General features: G+C 32.4%; 1 protein-coding gene across 1 annotated transcript; it reads left to right on the forward strand.

The window, feature by feature from the left end:
* Window positions 1-6,155: 6,155 nt before the first annotated feature.
* Window positions 6,156-11,610, forward strand: LOC142641218 (putative nucleobase-ascorbate transporter 10). The gene is made up of 14 exons (XM_075815621.1): window positions 6,156-6,330; window positions 6,670-6,767; window positions 6,849-7,025; window positions 7,134-7,234; window positions 7,344-7,419; window positions 7,552-7,623; window positions 8,154-8,338; window positions 9,059-9,155; window positions 9,397-9,483; window positions 9,589-9,647; window positions 10,447-10,538; window positions 10,921-10,998; window positions 11,120-11,283; window positions 11,392-11,610. The coding sequence occupies exons 1-14, from the start codon at window positions 6,162-6,164 to the stop codon at window positions 11,608-11,610; spliced, it is 1,674 nt and encodes a 557-aa protein (XP_075671736.1). The 5' UTR covers window positions 6,156-6,161.
* The last annotated feature ends 4,763 nt before the right edge of the window (window positions 11,611-16,373 follow it).

Raw genomic sequence — 16,373 nt, forward strand, 5'->3', positions numbered from 1 at the left:
GGGGAATGTGATTATGTGAGTGAGTGAGTAAAAAAGCGAGAGAGAGAAAGGAGGTTGAATTGTGTGAAAGGGAGGGAATATGTGGACCAATGGTGACTTTTAATGGAAGGGAAATGGTGATTTGATTTTGGGGGTGATCTTGACTCTTCATCTTGTTTGGACTGTCAATGACAATGTGGATGGAGGGTTGGGGTTGTGGGGGATAAGTTTCTTTTCTTTTTTACTTTAAATTTCTATCTTAGATTGATTAAAATTTTAGTTTGGGTAATAAAAACAAGATCTTTCTATTTCTATTTTTATTACTATTTATATGGATAGTCCGTTAAAAGTAAGAGGGAAACAGAAAATTTAACGTTAGATTTGACCGTTACAAGGAAACCATGTCATTTAAAATTTTAAATGACTCGGAATAGATCTGTTTCAAAATAGAGTAAATTCTAATACTTTTTATTTTTACATTGAATACATATTAGGGTAATAAAATAAGATTAATATGTTTCTTTCTTCTTCACTTAAAATGATAAGTGTTCATTTATATTGATGTCTTAAAATTGTCATATTATTTAAAATTTTAATTAGGATAATAAAACAAAATTCATTCTATTCTAAGGATAATTAGATAAAAATACTTCAATGAGAGGGATTTAGGGAATCCTCTCCTAATAAAACTCAAAAATTCATTTTGAACAAAGAAAATGGTTCCATTTTAAACGGGGAGGATCTTAATACTAACTTGATAATGAGTACACAATTAGATTTATAATATTTAATTTGAATCATTAAATATATTTTTAAAGGAAAATTTTAAAAATGTAATTAGTAATTACATTTTAAAATGGAGAGAGAGAGAGAGAGAGAGAGAGAGAGAGAGAGAGAGAGATGATTGGATATTGACGTTTGAAAAAAAATTGTGAGTGGGTATGTATTTGTTAGAATTGGTTATGGGGCGGGTGAGGTTGTTAATGGAAGTTAAATAAAGTGATTAGGTTCTTAATTGTTTTTATTATAAGAGTGAAGTTAAACTTGCTGAATGGGAGAGAATTTGATTAAGGTAGACCCTACAATGATAAAGTAATATCTATCGGTTTGAAAAAACAAGAAGGTGGCATTTCATATTCATGAATGACAAGTACGACCTCTTAGATCCTTGGCCTTGGGCATGGAATTCGTCTTCATGTTTGCTTGAATTGTTTGCTAATCATATTCTATCATGATCCAACTAAAATAAAATTAAAAAAAAAAGTCTACCATGAATATGATCTGTACTCCTTTCTTTATCAAAGATTGATACTGCTCTCGTAATTAAAAATGGTGTCGTACTACAATGGATCAAATTCATTGTTTATTCAGGACACAAGATAAGGATTTCACATTATTCAGTTTATTTGGGGTAGCTATATATGTGATGTGACACAATTTAGCTCTTCCTCAAAACAAACACTGCAGATAGTCACGGCAAGAACGTGAATTCAATCAATCTAGATACTAGAGACTCGAGGGAGAGAGATGAATAGGGGGTTGACAATTCTGGTTGTTTACAAAGCAGCTTTGGTGCATGGAGGTCCCTCTTCAATCCTGGTTGTTTCAACTTTCAAGTTAAATGTTGGTCATTTCAAAATTCTCTAAATAATACTACAATATATAGAAGAGAGAGAGAGAGAGAGAGAGGTGCAATTATCCCTTATTAACATGTTGTTGGACTTGGATTAGTATATGCAAGAATCAAAATCTCACTATTGGATTATATATTTTCACTATGCAAAATTTCATGTTACTTAAATGTGATATATTCAATCAATAAACTTATTTATTGCATATAACTTTAAAATACTAAAAAATAAAAGAAAGAGAATAAATTTAAGTATTTTAGGAATAATATAGTTTTTTTTTATGGGAATAATATAGTTATTGATCTTTTATTATCTTGATATCTTTTGAAAGTGTGAAAACTATAACAGAGACATTGGGACTTACTACTGGTACTATTTAATAGTCTATTGACTCTATTGTCCCATATTTGCAGGTTGTTAGAAACTCATGAGAAGCCAAAGAAACATTTTTCTTTTTTAATAAAAAAAAAAACCCATTCCACATTAAAGTGTTAAAGTATATTTTTTAAGGCATTGTAGAGACACTATGATTGTAATTATCAAACTATTAATAAATAGTGATAAGATTCTCTCATTGAACTTCAAATTTCCTTAAATTTTCCTTTCTATTAGAATTCGCTAATAATTCTGTTACAAACCCATAGGTAGAACTCATCCTTGAAAACTAGCTTGTAAAGGGATGGTATTCAAGAGCTTATAAACACAAGGTTAAGCTTACACTTAATTTATATAGGACACTAGGATCATAATAAATTCCCTCCAATTTTTAACCAATTTTGTGAATTTATTTAATTTTGTGGTTTACGTGGGGGCTAGGGGGGGGGGGGGTGTTAAGACCATTAGATTTTTTAAATGCCACATGTCCACATCTCTCTCTCTCTCTAAAAATTAGAAAGAATAGGAAAATTAAAATTTTAGGGGATCCTTTCACACTAAACTCTATAACCTTAACTTTAGCTTAATAAGAGTTGTGGGTTTTAGTTGTTTCAACTAGTAAAAGTCTTTATCATCGAATAAAATATTTGGAGAACAATCATTTAAAGCAAATGCCATAAATTGAAATTATCTCTGTTTTTATAAATAAAAACTTAATAAGGGCTAAACTCAATTAAATTGGAGTTTACATTAGGTTCCCCAAAAGTATGGAAAAGACACAAACTTGGGTGCCATTTCTTAGGAGTTTTTCTTTTAAAAAAAAAAAATCCCTTAAGAGATATTTATTAAATTCTCCAATTAAAGAAAACCATATAAATGCTTTAAGGAATGAATCATCCGATTGAATTTAATCTCTCTCTCTCTCTCTCTCTCTCTCTATATATATATATATATATATATATATATATATATAAACAACATAAAAAATGAGCAATCAAATGCATTGGTTTTTTATCCTCAACTTCAAACCATTTCTTTCTCCAAAAAAAAAAAAAAAAAAACTTTCAATTCATTTTATTGCAAAATACAAATCGCTAAAAATAAAAAAAAAGTAAGAGTTTTAGTTTTTTTTTTTGGAAAGAGATGACCATTTTGGGTGAACTGGGGACAACCTTGTTCAAGTGAACATTTATCCCAAATCTTAATGTTCAAGCCAATTAAAAAAGAAAAAAAAAACAACAAATGAAAGAAAGAAAATAGTTGAAGATGGATCATTTTTTTTTTTTGTCGAGAAGAATTTATCTAATTGCTTTTTTGTTAATTAATCTAAGATCTTAAAACCAAAATTAAAAACGTTGATATGAAAATTTATTGTGGGGAGTAAAAGGACCCAAGTGAGCATATGGGCCATTGGGCTGTAACATGGAGGGCTGACCTGCTCTAGGATTAAACTCTATGATTTGGCCCATACGCCGAGGGTCCGAGGATACAGCCGAGGGAGAGTTTCACCTCGGACAGATCCAAGAGAACTCAAGATTCATTATAAAGGTCAAGGCACAACTCTGGAAAGACTAATGGATAAAGGGGGACATCCTGAATCTTCTAGATGCACCAGTATTAAAGAAAATATCCAGAGTAAAGGCTGCCACCTCCGCATTAAAGGTTCTGCACCTACCTCCCTGGCCGCATTAATGGGGAGTTGACCCTTGAACAGTGAGGAGGAAACTTCTAGTCACTATTCAAAAAGGTATCAGGGAAGGAAGTATAAAAGGGGGGTAAAGGCCAAAGAAAAAGGGGGGGCGGTAGTTAAGAAAGAAATTGAGAAATTGTAATCTTTAAGGAAGAAAGAGAAATACTAAAGAAGTACTCCTCGGCTCGAGTCCGAGAAGATCCATTGCAATTATTGTTCGTTATTTACCTGTATTTGTTTATAAAAGCCTGTTATCGAGCTCCCAGTACTTCTAACCTAGGTTTTAAGCCCACACTCTACAAATTTTATTGTTTAAGACTCATTGGGTCTGAGCCCGTGATTGTCTTTGGGTCCAGGTGCAATTGTGCACTTACATTTATAATAATAAAAAAAGTGAGACAAAAATTAATAATGAACATTAAGGCCTGGTCATTGTAAAATTCAATGGTATACATTTTCCTATATATTTTTTTTGTAATTATTAACTCTAGTCTTTTCCTATATATATATTTTTTGTAATTATTAACTCCAATTTAATCTAAGTGTATATCCATTTTTGTAGTAGTAAGAGCATCAACATCAGTATGTGCAAAAAAAATTTCATTTTGCACATCTAAAACCTACTTTTTCTATTTTACACACTTATTTTTACAAAATACTCACACCAGTTTGTCTATTATATACATTTATTCAAATAAAATATTCATTTCTTTAACACTGTGAACAGTAACCATGAGAGTGAGGTGAGAAAGGAAATAAGAAAAAGAGAGTGGAGAGAGAGAAAAAAAGAATAAAAAATTGTTTACACGGTGAATAGTAATCGTTTATGTATGCATGGTTACTGTTCATTTACAAGACCATTGTGTATATTTAGACATTTTTACAAAAATTGATGTGGGAGATTTTTGGGTTAAAATATGTAAAATTGAGCACTTTTTGTATTTTAGAAGACTATTCACGAGCTGGTGTGGATGCTCAAGTGTGTATGTGTTTAATAGTTAGTTTATTTCTAAAAGGTAATGTGTTTGAGCTGTATATGTATGTGAAGCTCACTCCTACAAACTTAAACTCCGACTCTTACCTCCGACATTTCACAAACACTTATACTTATAGAGTGACCATTGCGTTAAGGGTGCACAATGGTTGAATAGTATATTTCTAAGCACTATAAAATATGAAAATATAATAAATGTATTGGCTTTTCAAAGGTGATTTAAAAAGGAAATTATGGAGTAAGGCAATTTAAGGTAATCAATGTAATATGAGAACAAGAAGTAAAATAGTGTAACTGACAAAAATATTCATGTAGTAAAATTTGTAGTATCTTTAATATTTTTCATAATTCAATAACTAGATATGATTAGATATTAAATTCAATGGTCACAAATGTGGATTAAGATTTTAATTTGAACGTTTAAAAGTTCATTTTCTTTGGAGTAATTGAGTTTGGATAACCAACTAGAATACTTTTTTTTTTTCTAAAAAAAATTAATGGGAAACCAACTAGAATGCTAGATGGTGGTAGTATTTAATTAGATACTAACAGTAGTACTGATAAGAAATGAATTCTTTGGCAAAAAAAGAAAAAAAAAGAGAGGAATGAATTAGTGGTCATACTGTGATATATTTATTCTACTAATAACATGATTTTATGTTAGGGTTTTATCATTTTACGTACTAAAATATCATTACACAAATTCTTAAACTCTCAAAAATACCTTTATTTTTTAGTTAAACAATTTTAAATTAAAAAGCACAAAATAGTTAAAAGAGTAATTTATTGTTCCTAAGTTTTAAGCAATTTCTTTTCTCTTTTTTTATTTGAACTACCACTTTTTATCTTCTAAAAAAAATAGAATTACCATTTTTTTTTAAAATTCAAAATTTCAAACTTTAAACCCATGTACAAATAACCATGTAGAGAAATATCCTAAAAGTTAGCACATTATTCTTTTATCACTTTTAATTATGACACTCAACCAAAAAAAAAAAATCACATTTTTCTTAATAAATTTAATTTGGTAATAATGAAAAATTAGCCAGCAAATTGACATCAATATCCCATATATTTTAGTTAAGCATATATAATTTTTGTTAATCCAGTGCTAAATACAACGTCGACCTGCTAGAGCAAGTAGATTGTACATTGTAGAAGATGATGACCTTGCTCATGGCTCTGCGAAGAAAAGAGTAAATAATTAACCACTTTAATTTGTTTCTTTCTTCTTCTTCTTCCCAAACCATTTCAAATTTCTTATAGTCTTTATAGCTTCTGCAATAAATGGTACAAATTTCTGATTATCATTCTTATAATTAATAAATTAATTTGATTTTTTTAATAATAATAATAACTCCTTATAAATACATGTAACGGTCAAATTTTTTCAAGAGCACTAGTCACCACTTTAGACTTTTATAGCTCTCCTTCTTCTATAATAAACATTTTCTTTACCATTCCCTCCTCTGTAACAGTTTCAGAAAATAACATGGCCCAAGGTGGTGGCGGTGGCAGCGGCAACAATGCTGGCAATACTGGTAATAATGGTGGTGGCAACAACAACAACAACAACAAAAAGCCTGAGGAGGTTCAACCACAACCAGTAAAAGAGCAGCTACCCGGCATTCAGTATTGCATTAACAGTCCTCCTCCATGGCGTCCGTACTCTTTCTCATATGTCTTATGCTTTTTATATTTTATAATTTGATAGTTATAGAACATGTTATGCCATTGAGCTACAAGGCTTTTTGTATAACGTCTTGCATTGAGATTTACTGATTTTGCTTCTTGATGTTATATTTCTCCTTTGATCTTTATGTTGTTCTATTGGATCATTATACTGATCCTTTCATCAATTAGATTCATTTACCAATACAGTAATTAATGTATAATCTTAATTCAATATTTATGTCTTTTTTTTATAAAATTCTTATTTTGTTGTAATTTAAGTCCAAATTTGGATAAGGAGAAGGACTTACATTTCTGTTATGATGCAGCTGAAGCTGTTGTGTTGGGATTCCAGCATTATCTTCTGACTGTTGGCATTACCGTTTTGATTCCAAGTATCATTGTTCCTCAAATGGGAGGCGGTGACGTAAGGATTACACTACATTTTCTTTCGTGTTGTTTCTTTTCTTTCTTAATTAATTTACTAGAATTTTTTTTTTCATCACAGGCTGAGAAGGCTAGAGTGATACAGACATTACTTTTCGTTTCGGGATTGAGCACACTCTTGCAGTCTTTATTTGGGACCAGACTTCCCTCTGTGGTTGTGGGTTCATATGCATATATTATACCCACAACTTCAATTGTATTAGCTCGTAGATACAATGCATATGTAGATCCTCATGAGGTCAATCTTTATACATTTCTTTGGTTTCTCTTTGGTAATTTTTCATTTTAATTGAGTGTTTTGACATTGTGCTATACTAATGACTTTGCCTCATGGGTGAATTTTCAGAGGTTCATAGAGACTATGAGAGGAATACAAGGTGCTTTAATTATTACTGCATGTTTCCAGATTGTGATGGGTTTCTTAGGCTTTTGGAGAAATGCTGTAAGGTACATTATCCATAATTTCCCCGTTTCATAAAATCTTGGTCTTGTTACAAGAAAATAATATGTTAGCTATATCGTAATCATGGATATCTTTAATTTCTTCTTGGACTAGGTTTCTTAGCCCCCTTTCTGTCGCTCCATATGTAACTTTGACGGGATTTGGTCTTTATCATCTTGGTTTCCCCATGGTAAAGAGTTCTAGAACTTTAATCTTTGCCCCTAGTTAATATTGCTATTTTTTTTTTTTAAATTTATCAAAGCATTATTTTTTGTTTGACTAGCAAGATTTTCCCTGTTTTTCTTCTTTTCTTATGTTGTAGATGGCAAAATGTGTTGAAATTGGGCTTCCTGGGTTGATTGTTGTGGTTTTCATCTCACAGGCAAGTAGCCAGGTTCTCTACTTACCCCAAGCTTACTTCTATTTATCCTGGGTGACACCCATTTAGGATCATACCACATCATATCAGTTATTTGAGAATTGCTCAGGGATTAAATTCTCTCTAGGACAAACCACTAGAAGGCTCTCTTGTTTCTAGGGAGAGACAGAAATGAAGAAGACTATTACTTTGTATGCAATAACAATACTTGTTAAACGAAGTAAAGTTGACTGGACCATCACTTATAAAAAGGATGCATCGAGGAAAATAGTCATTCAATTGGTCTACTATGTTTTTAGGGCATTAGTAGATATAAAAAAGGCCTATTTCTCCTACTGCATAATATTTCAGTTAATATGATCATCTTTTTTTTCAAATTGCCAATTAGCTCTAGTTCAAATCCATTCCCTCCTGTCATAAGATGGAGTGGAGAGTGAGGTAGATGTGCTTTATATATATGTGTATCTCTATCATTTGAAGTTTGATGAATGTGATTCTTATTGCTCTTTAATTTTCACTACTGTTGTTGGTTTATGCTTTTGCAGTATCTTCCTCAATTTTTGAAATCAAAGAGGCCAATATGGGATAGATTTGTAGTGCTCTTCACAGTTGCAATTGCATGGTTATATGCACAACTTCTCACCTCAAGCGGTGTGTATAACAACAAACCTGCAAAAACTCAGATTAGTTGCCGCACAGATCGGGCTGGACTCTTTACAGCCGCCCCTTGGTGAGATTTTACAAACAATGTCATATATGTATTTAGTTATTGTTTTCTTCCCTCCTCTTGAAAACACAGAAATCTCCCCTCTTACTTTGATGAGGACTCGTCAACAAGATATCTATGTTTGACCACCCCTTCCCCCCAAACTCAGGAGCTAGACATCATTTTCTAAATCCATAATGGCCTCTTTGTAAAGTATATTTTTATCTTCCGTTTTGATATTCCATGCTTATTGTTCATAAAGCCACAAGAGATTCTACATTAATACTTTTGACATATAAGATAATGAGAAAGAGGTTTTTTTATTTATTTATTTATATTTATATTTATAATTTTAATTCCGTGTTGTTTAAGCGCTTTAATAGCATCTAGAGTAGGATGGCCTGAATATATCCTTTTACCACATCATGGTGATCCTATGTATCATGGAGAGTGTTATTTCTATTCTTTGCATTTTAACGCTTCCAAGATGTTACAAAAATGTGAACCAATGCAAATCAGTGCCACATTTATTACTTACATAAGACAGAACATTGAAATTGTGTTGTATTCTTTCATTCTGATAGAACATTGTCCTTCCCTGACTTTACTCGTTCAAGGTTTGAATACACCCAGTTAAATGGGAAGACCATAATCATTCAGACAACTTAGCCTATGTTTTTCAAATTCTTACAACAAATTTTGACTACATTATATGACATTATGCCATTCTGTCATCACATGCAGGGTTTATATTCCTTACCCGTTTCAGTGGGGAAGCCCCACATTTCATGCCGGAGAAGCTTTTGCTATGATGGCCGCTTCTTTTGTTTCACTTTTTGAGGTTCACTTCTGAACAACAATTTCATGTATTTCTTGTTTATTAGCTAGCTACTCTGCCACCCACCAAGTTCTCTAATTTACTTCTGAAAGCAGAAACTACTCTGCAGCAAATAATGCACTTAAATTCAGATTTTTTGTTAACTTTATGAATTTGAAAAACCTGTTTTCTTCATCATCCTAAAGTCAAAGATATAGAAAGACCAAGAAAAATACTTGTCCTAATTTTCCCCTTCTATTTGCAGTCTACAGGTACATTTTTTGCAACAGCAAGATATGGCAGTGCTACACCTGTGCCACCTTCCGTTATTGGCCGTGGTGTTGGCTGGCTGGTAGGATGTGCTTATGTGACATCTCATTTACATATCATGATTCTTTCTTCATTCTAGACTAAAGTTTTGCCACTACTTCACTTTTGTAATTTGTTTGATTTTCAGGGAATAGGAGTTTTGCTCAATGGCATGTTTGGCTGTGTAACTGGCGCTTCTGCTTCAGTGTAAGAAGCTCAAACCTCTAATTCAATACAGATTATAATTGAGCATATCAGATGCAGGTCTTCTGGTTCCACCTCAGACTCTAGTTTATGGACTAGTAGGTTTATTTTAAATATCATCTGTTAATAGCGATCTGAACTGAAGTAATTGAAAAAACATAAAATGATCGGCATTATCAGAATAATGGTTAAGTGATTAAGTGAACAAGTATTGAATTAGAAATAAGCCAATATGTAAAAGTTTTAGATATAGAGATCCAACTACTTCACCATTCATTTGATATTTTTTCAATTGTCCTATATGAATTTATATAGTAGAAGATAACATTGTGTGGTACTAATAATAAATACGCATGAATAGAACAAAAGAGGACACAACATGATTAGCCTCTGTTTGGATACCAATGAAAAATGAAAATTATTTCACTATTCAGCTTATTTTTGCTACTATTTATGAATTTTATTACACTTTTGGTACTATTCATGGGTCCACTATATTCTTTCAACTAACTTTTACCTTTATCTAGGTTACATTCAGTAATAAATTTTCAGTTTCAGCAAAATAAGCGGTATTCAAACAGACTCTAATTGAATTTAATCCATTGATTAAGGCAAAGTTCTATAAAAACTCCTGGCTTCTTTGAAATATCATTAACAGTTCCCATAAGTTGAGCAGCCCTTTCAATTAGCATTTTCCCTATGGTGAAACATGATTTACAGAAAAAGGAAAACACCCAAAACGTGCACTCGAACATTTTTGTCCCTTATTACCTTTCCTAATTGTGATTTGCTTCATGTATAGGGAAAATGCTGGTCTATTGGCATTGACAAGAGTTGGAAGTCGAAGAGTCATCCAAATATCAGCAGGGTTTATGATTCTCTTCTCCGTGTTTGGTATGCTAGCTCAAGTAACTCTAAGATATCAATGCTTGTAGCTTGTTGGCGCTTATAGTAAGCGGTGGTTAATATTAAATAAGAGCTCTTTCAGATACATTTTTGTTCTAAAATAAAATTCACTGACGAGAGCCTGTCAGTGTTAAGTGTTAAAATTAATCAGGTTCTAAACCATGCCCGCTTGAATGCAACATTTCGTCCTGTTCTTAGAATGGGAAACTAGAAGAGAGGACAACTTCTATCATTCACCCATCAACTACTTTCTTTGAAATCTTCATAACTGAAATGCATCTAAAAGTATATAGAAGATTTGAAGTCATGAATATTGCATTATATTTAAGATTTAATCATTTTAAATGTGGGTAATCTTGTTCTTGACCAGGAAAATTTGGAGCACTTTTTGCGTCTATACCTCTACCAATCGTAGCAGCTTTATACTGTGTGTTCTTTGGCTATGTTTGTATGTATTCTATTTCACCCTAACTTCCCAATGATTAGGGAATCATGCTCAGTTTTTAGTGATTTGTTTTGTCCTGTCAATGCAAAATTAATGGTAACATGGTTTATAATGTTGCATGCAGCTTCTGCTGGTCTTGGCTTTCTCCAATTCTGTAACTTGAACAGTTTCAGAACAAAATTTATATTGGGTTTTTCTTTCTTCATGGGCATTTCAGTACCACAATACTTTAGAGAATATTATCATATAGATTCCCGCTCTGGACACTTTCACACCAGCTCTGGATGGGTAAGAGATTTTAACTAAGTTGGTCTTACAGATCCAATTATTTAGTCAATATATATGTTCATGCTCCCACCATTGGCATTTTACTTAATTTTGATTTATAAATTGCAGTTTGACGATATGGTGACTGTCATCTTCATGTCTCACACGACGGTGGCTGCACTGGTTGCTTTGATTTTGGATTGCTCACTCTCTCGAGAAACTGATGCCACACAAAAAGACACTGGCTTGCATTGGTGGGAGAGGTTCAGCTTATATAGTTCGGATATTAGAAGTGATGAATTCTATGGGCTACCATGCAGGCTTAATAATCTTTTCCCAACCCTTTAAAACTATGAAAGAATGTATTTGACTACTACAGATGGAGTTCTTATCTTTCACTTATGAAGCGAAAATGCAATTACAAAATTTTACTTCATTGTGTAATATATATTTATATATGTCCTCTTTAAAGCTTTGAAATGTTTTGTTAAAACTGTTAATTCTTTTCCAGTTTGATGTGGTTAGATTATCACTAAGTTTGCTCTTTGTATTTTCTTTTTCTTCACTGCTTTTGTTGATTATATCACACCATCCTGGCAAGATTGATGTTGCTGCCACAGTCTCAATCTATGCACCGTTACTAGTTAGTATTTACCTTTTTTAGAACTTCATCATACCAGTGTTGGCTTGCATTGGTGCCATGGTGCTCCTGGGGTTCTTTGTAAGAAAACATGTATATATAGTCAAGATGTAGCCATTAAGGGCTTCTTCATGAACTTAGCTGCTTCAGCTCTTCCACATTTTATCAATTGCACATTTTCTTCTTTAGATACAGAAAGGGTTTCCTTTGTGGACAAAAGCTGTCAAGCCAAACCATGTAATCACTGTGTCATTTTCTATTTGGCTTCCACCCTTCTGCATCTCAACATCAATTTCCTATTTTCTTTTTTAATTTCAACAAAAGTCATCAGAAATCTTAGTGGGGCTGTATATTGTGTTATAAAAGTCATGCTAATAAATAGTTGGCTAATTTAACTATTTAAGGGACAGTGAATGCATGAATGAATAATACAAAGGCGGCTAAGATAAGAAGTTTGGACGCCAAGTCACACAAGTTAGTTATTTTAGTTACTGATTCAATACTCTATGGTTCACATTCAGTTGAAGACTGTCACACATTCCAAGTCTACTTCCTTAATTCCATCTGTTTTATCAACCAAACTTCGGCGCAGTTTCCAGAGTCCCAAGATTTAAGAGAGACTCCTCTCTTTCCTTTCTTTATTCATCCCTTTCAAAACCAAGAAACGCAACAATGTCCTTCTCCTCCTCACCACCATCGTTGCATCGACAATCATCATCATCAGTGAGAAAATGTAGGGTGGATAACTGTGGAAAGGTACTCGACAACAATGTATCTAGAACATGCAGGGAGTACAAGGTCTGTGAAGACCATAAAAAGGCTCCCAGTGCCACTGTTCAAGGCTTAGACCAGCGCTTCTGTACTTTATGTCACAAGTAATGTCTTCCAGTTCCATCTCCTTTTTTATGTCATTTAGACTTCATGTTAGACTAGAGAAGCAAGTCCAGAAAACTAATCCCAAGAACATATAGGATAGGAAAAGAAGATTAAAGATTCTACAATTTGATCATTAACTTTTTGTCTTTTCCTATACATGTGCTATTTACCTTTTTGAATAGAACTATTTTTCTTTGAATACTAGTGGGCATCTTTTATACGAGAGAAAATTTCTATTTTACTTGGTTAAACAGATATGTAGTGAGAAATAGTGTTTATATTATACAAGATTAATGGGTGTGAGCATGGGTGGGTGAAATGAGTGCAGGTTTCATGAATTGAAAGAATTCCATGACCAGAAAAGAAGCTGCCAGTGGCGATTAGAGCAATTTAGGCAGAGGAATCTAGACAAAAAGAAATCTCAAGGTATATACTAATTTCATCAAGTATTTTTTTTTCTTTTATATTTTCTTTTGATTGCCAATTGATTTTGATATACATCAATTAGTTTGTATATAAAAGATGTTGCACTTGGTATTCATGCTGCATTTAGATCTCCTGCACGATTTATGGTACCCTTAACTCTCTTATCTTTTAGAAATTTCTGCAGATTTGCTTCTTCTACTCATTCTTGAATGCTAAGGAAGATGTAATCATCCTTGAAATGCAGTATAAGATCTGCTTATAGTTAGAGAAACTACCACTAAAAGATTCATGGTCATGTTACTATGTTAGAACTTAAAAAGTAGAGACGGATGTCTAGTGACATTGTACAGTCAAAAAACTATATATGCTATTCTAATGATACAACCTGATTCTTTCTTTGCAGGATTTAATCAAATGGGCCTCTTTTCTTCTCTCATAAATTTTTGTATTTGTTTTAAGTTGATTGGTATATTATTTTCTCATATGAAAAATTGACTCTTTAACCATGTGCATCTTTTTGTTACATTCTATTGCCCTTATTTATAGGCATCATGTAGGGTGGGTTTGCAAAACTACTACTTCTACTAATTAGTATTTGTTGTCAAGCTGACACTAAAAGTAAGCAAACCAAATATTTTGTAGCTCCAAAGCCTAGCAGAAAAGTTGCTAATTCATCACAAGAAGATCTTGCTAATGCACAAAAGAAAATAGAGCCTAGAAGAAAAGTTACTCTTCCATTGCCAAATGCAGAGAAGAAAAGAAATCCTAGCAGAAAAGTTATTCATTCATCACCAGAGGATTCTGCTAATGCACAGAAGCAAAGAAGGCCTGGCAGAAATGTTACTATTCCATTGCCAGAAGATCTTGGTGAGGATGCTGCCTATTGTACTAATCGGTCTACTTCTGCTCCAGCTTCTTTTAGAGGCATTGAGGAGAGATTAGCTTCTTTGTATGATGAGGTGCATCAGGTTCGAGATACTCAGATCTACCATGGGCAGAAGTTGGACACTCTCCTTGTTAACATGTATCAACTGAACAAACGTGTTGGTCGTGATGCGCCTGTGGATCCACCAGCTGATGATGACGATGATGATGATGAGCTTGTTCCTTCTGATAATGAAAGCAACTATGGTAGTTAGGCTAGTTGATAGGGCAGAGTAAGGAGAGTAGAGTATATATTATTTGATTCCTGTAGTGAGGGGGCGAACATTTTTATCTTTTTGATGTACTTGCTTTACTTACTTTCTCATGAACCTTTTTAATTGTTGTAACCATTTGTCATACATGTTCTTTATGGATATAAACTTGTGATTTTGTATTTTTTTTTTCACATGCTCGTTCTTAGTGACTATTATGTGTTGCATGTGTTACTATTACTTTGATCCGATTTTTATAACTTGTCATGTTTTTCATGTGGTGCCTTGATGCGTCTTGTTTAAGTGTATTTTAAGAAAGATAGGTTTTCAGTAGTGTCAAGACTAGAACTTTGTTCTTGCAAATATCTTCTAGAGTTCAAGTTTAGATTAGGCTTATTTATTATGTACCTTGAGAAAAATGTATTCCATGATATTTATGTAGTCGTGTTTTTGTCACAAATTGTCAAATGAGGAGATTGTTAGAGTTAAATGTTTTCATGTGTTCTAGATAATTAATATGTAGTTCTATATTAAAGTTGACATTTTTAGAAGATTTCAAAATTATATATATATATATAGTGTTTGGAATTGGAGGAAAAAGAGAGAAGCAACAAAAAAGAGAAACCCTATATTTCCACCGTTTGGTTGATAGGGGAGAAGAGAAACAAGTTGAAAAACATAACCGCGTTGTTTGAGAAAGGTGGTAGAGAAGAGAAGAGAATGGAAATTGTGTTGACATGACATTCCCTTGTTTGGTAAGCATTATAGGAAAGAAAAGAAGAGAGAATATGGGGAATGAGCATCCATCCAGACCCACTTTTCTCATTTGCTTAAATTGAGCGAAAATGAGGAGAAAATCAAGTAAAAAGAGTACAACTTTTGAAGGTCTACTACTTATAAAAGTTAAAATTTCAGTTTTATCCATCACCAAAAAAATAAAAACATTTGGATTTTATTTGAAGTATTTAGGTAAAAACATATATCTAATATAAATATATTCTTTTCTCTTTCCTCACTCCTTCCGAACATGCAAAAGGGATGCATTTTCTATTTCCTTTCTTTTCCTTTCACTCTCTTCTCTTATTTTCTCTTCCCTCGGATACAACCAAACACACGGTACAACTGGGTCCATAATAATTTGATGTCTACCTATAAAATTTGTAGGTTCAAAGTTTGACTTTTTAGTATTATAAAATTACTTTCTTGTCCCTTAATTATTTTATTCTCTTTACGTCAAGTCCATTTAAAATTCGCTTATTTTATTGAAATTGAAAATTTTTTATTGAAAATATTGTAGATAAAGATAAAAATTAGTTAAAATAGTACAGTGGAACTCATAAATAGTATCAAAAAGTGTCGTGGGATCTATAAATAGTACCAAAAATAAGTTAAATAGTACCAAAAATAAGTTAAATAGTAAAATAAATTGACAAAAATAATCTTTGCTAAATGAATACTTCATAAGGGTTTAAAAGTAAAAAAAAAAAAAAATACCAAACAAAAGATATAGAAGTAAATTTCTCCATTCTTTTCTCCTTTCATCCCTTTTTCCAAAATACGAAACATTTTCTTTTCTTTTCTTTTCCCTCCTCCTTTTTATTTTTTATTTTTTTTATTTTTTAACTTTCTCTGCCCTCAATTTTTACCAAACAATTAGTTTAGAATTCTTGTGCTAGGAAACCAACAAGAATCAAGGAATTCCACCGATAAGATTGAATTATTTTTTTATTTAAAAACTATTAATTACACATTGACCCCCAAATTATTGACCTCATCTCAATACACGCCCTACTACACTACAAAATTGATCAGTCCCCCTAATAAAGGCCATTTAAAATTATAAAAAAAAAAAATTTGTTTACCCATTACCCACCAAACAATGATTAGTGTATATTCTTATTTATTTATTTTAAAAAAAGATTAGTGTCAAATCCACTACCATGGAGCGTGCGTTGACTGCTCTGCAAAACTCCAAAAAAGATGAGACACACAACAGACACAGAGACAGACAGTTTGTGGAAAGTTAGAATAAA

This window comes from Castanea sativa, chromosome 6 (genome assembly GCF_040712315.1).
Source record: "Castanea sativa cultivar Marrone di Chiusa Pesio chromosome 6, ASM4071231v1".
Lineage (NCBI taxonomy): Eukaryota > Viridiplantae > Streptophyta > Magnoliopsida > Fagales > Fagaceae > Castanea > Castanea sativa.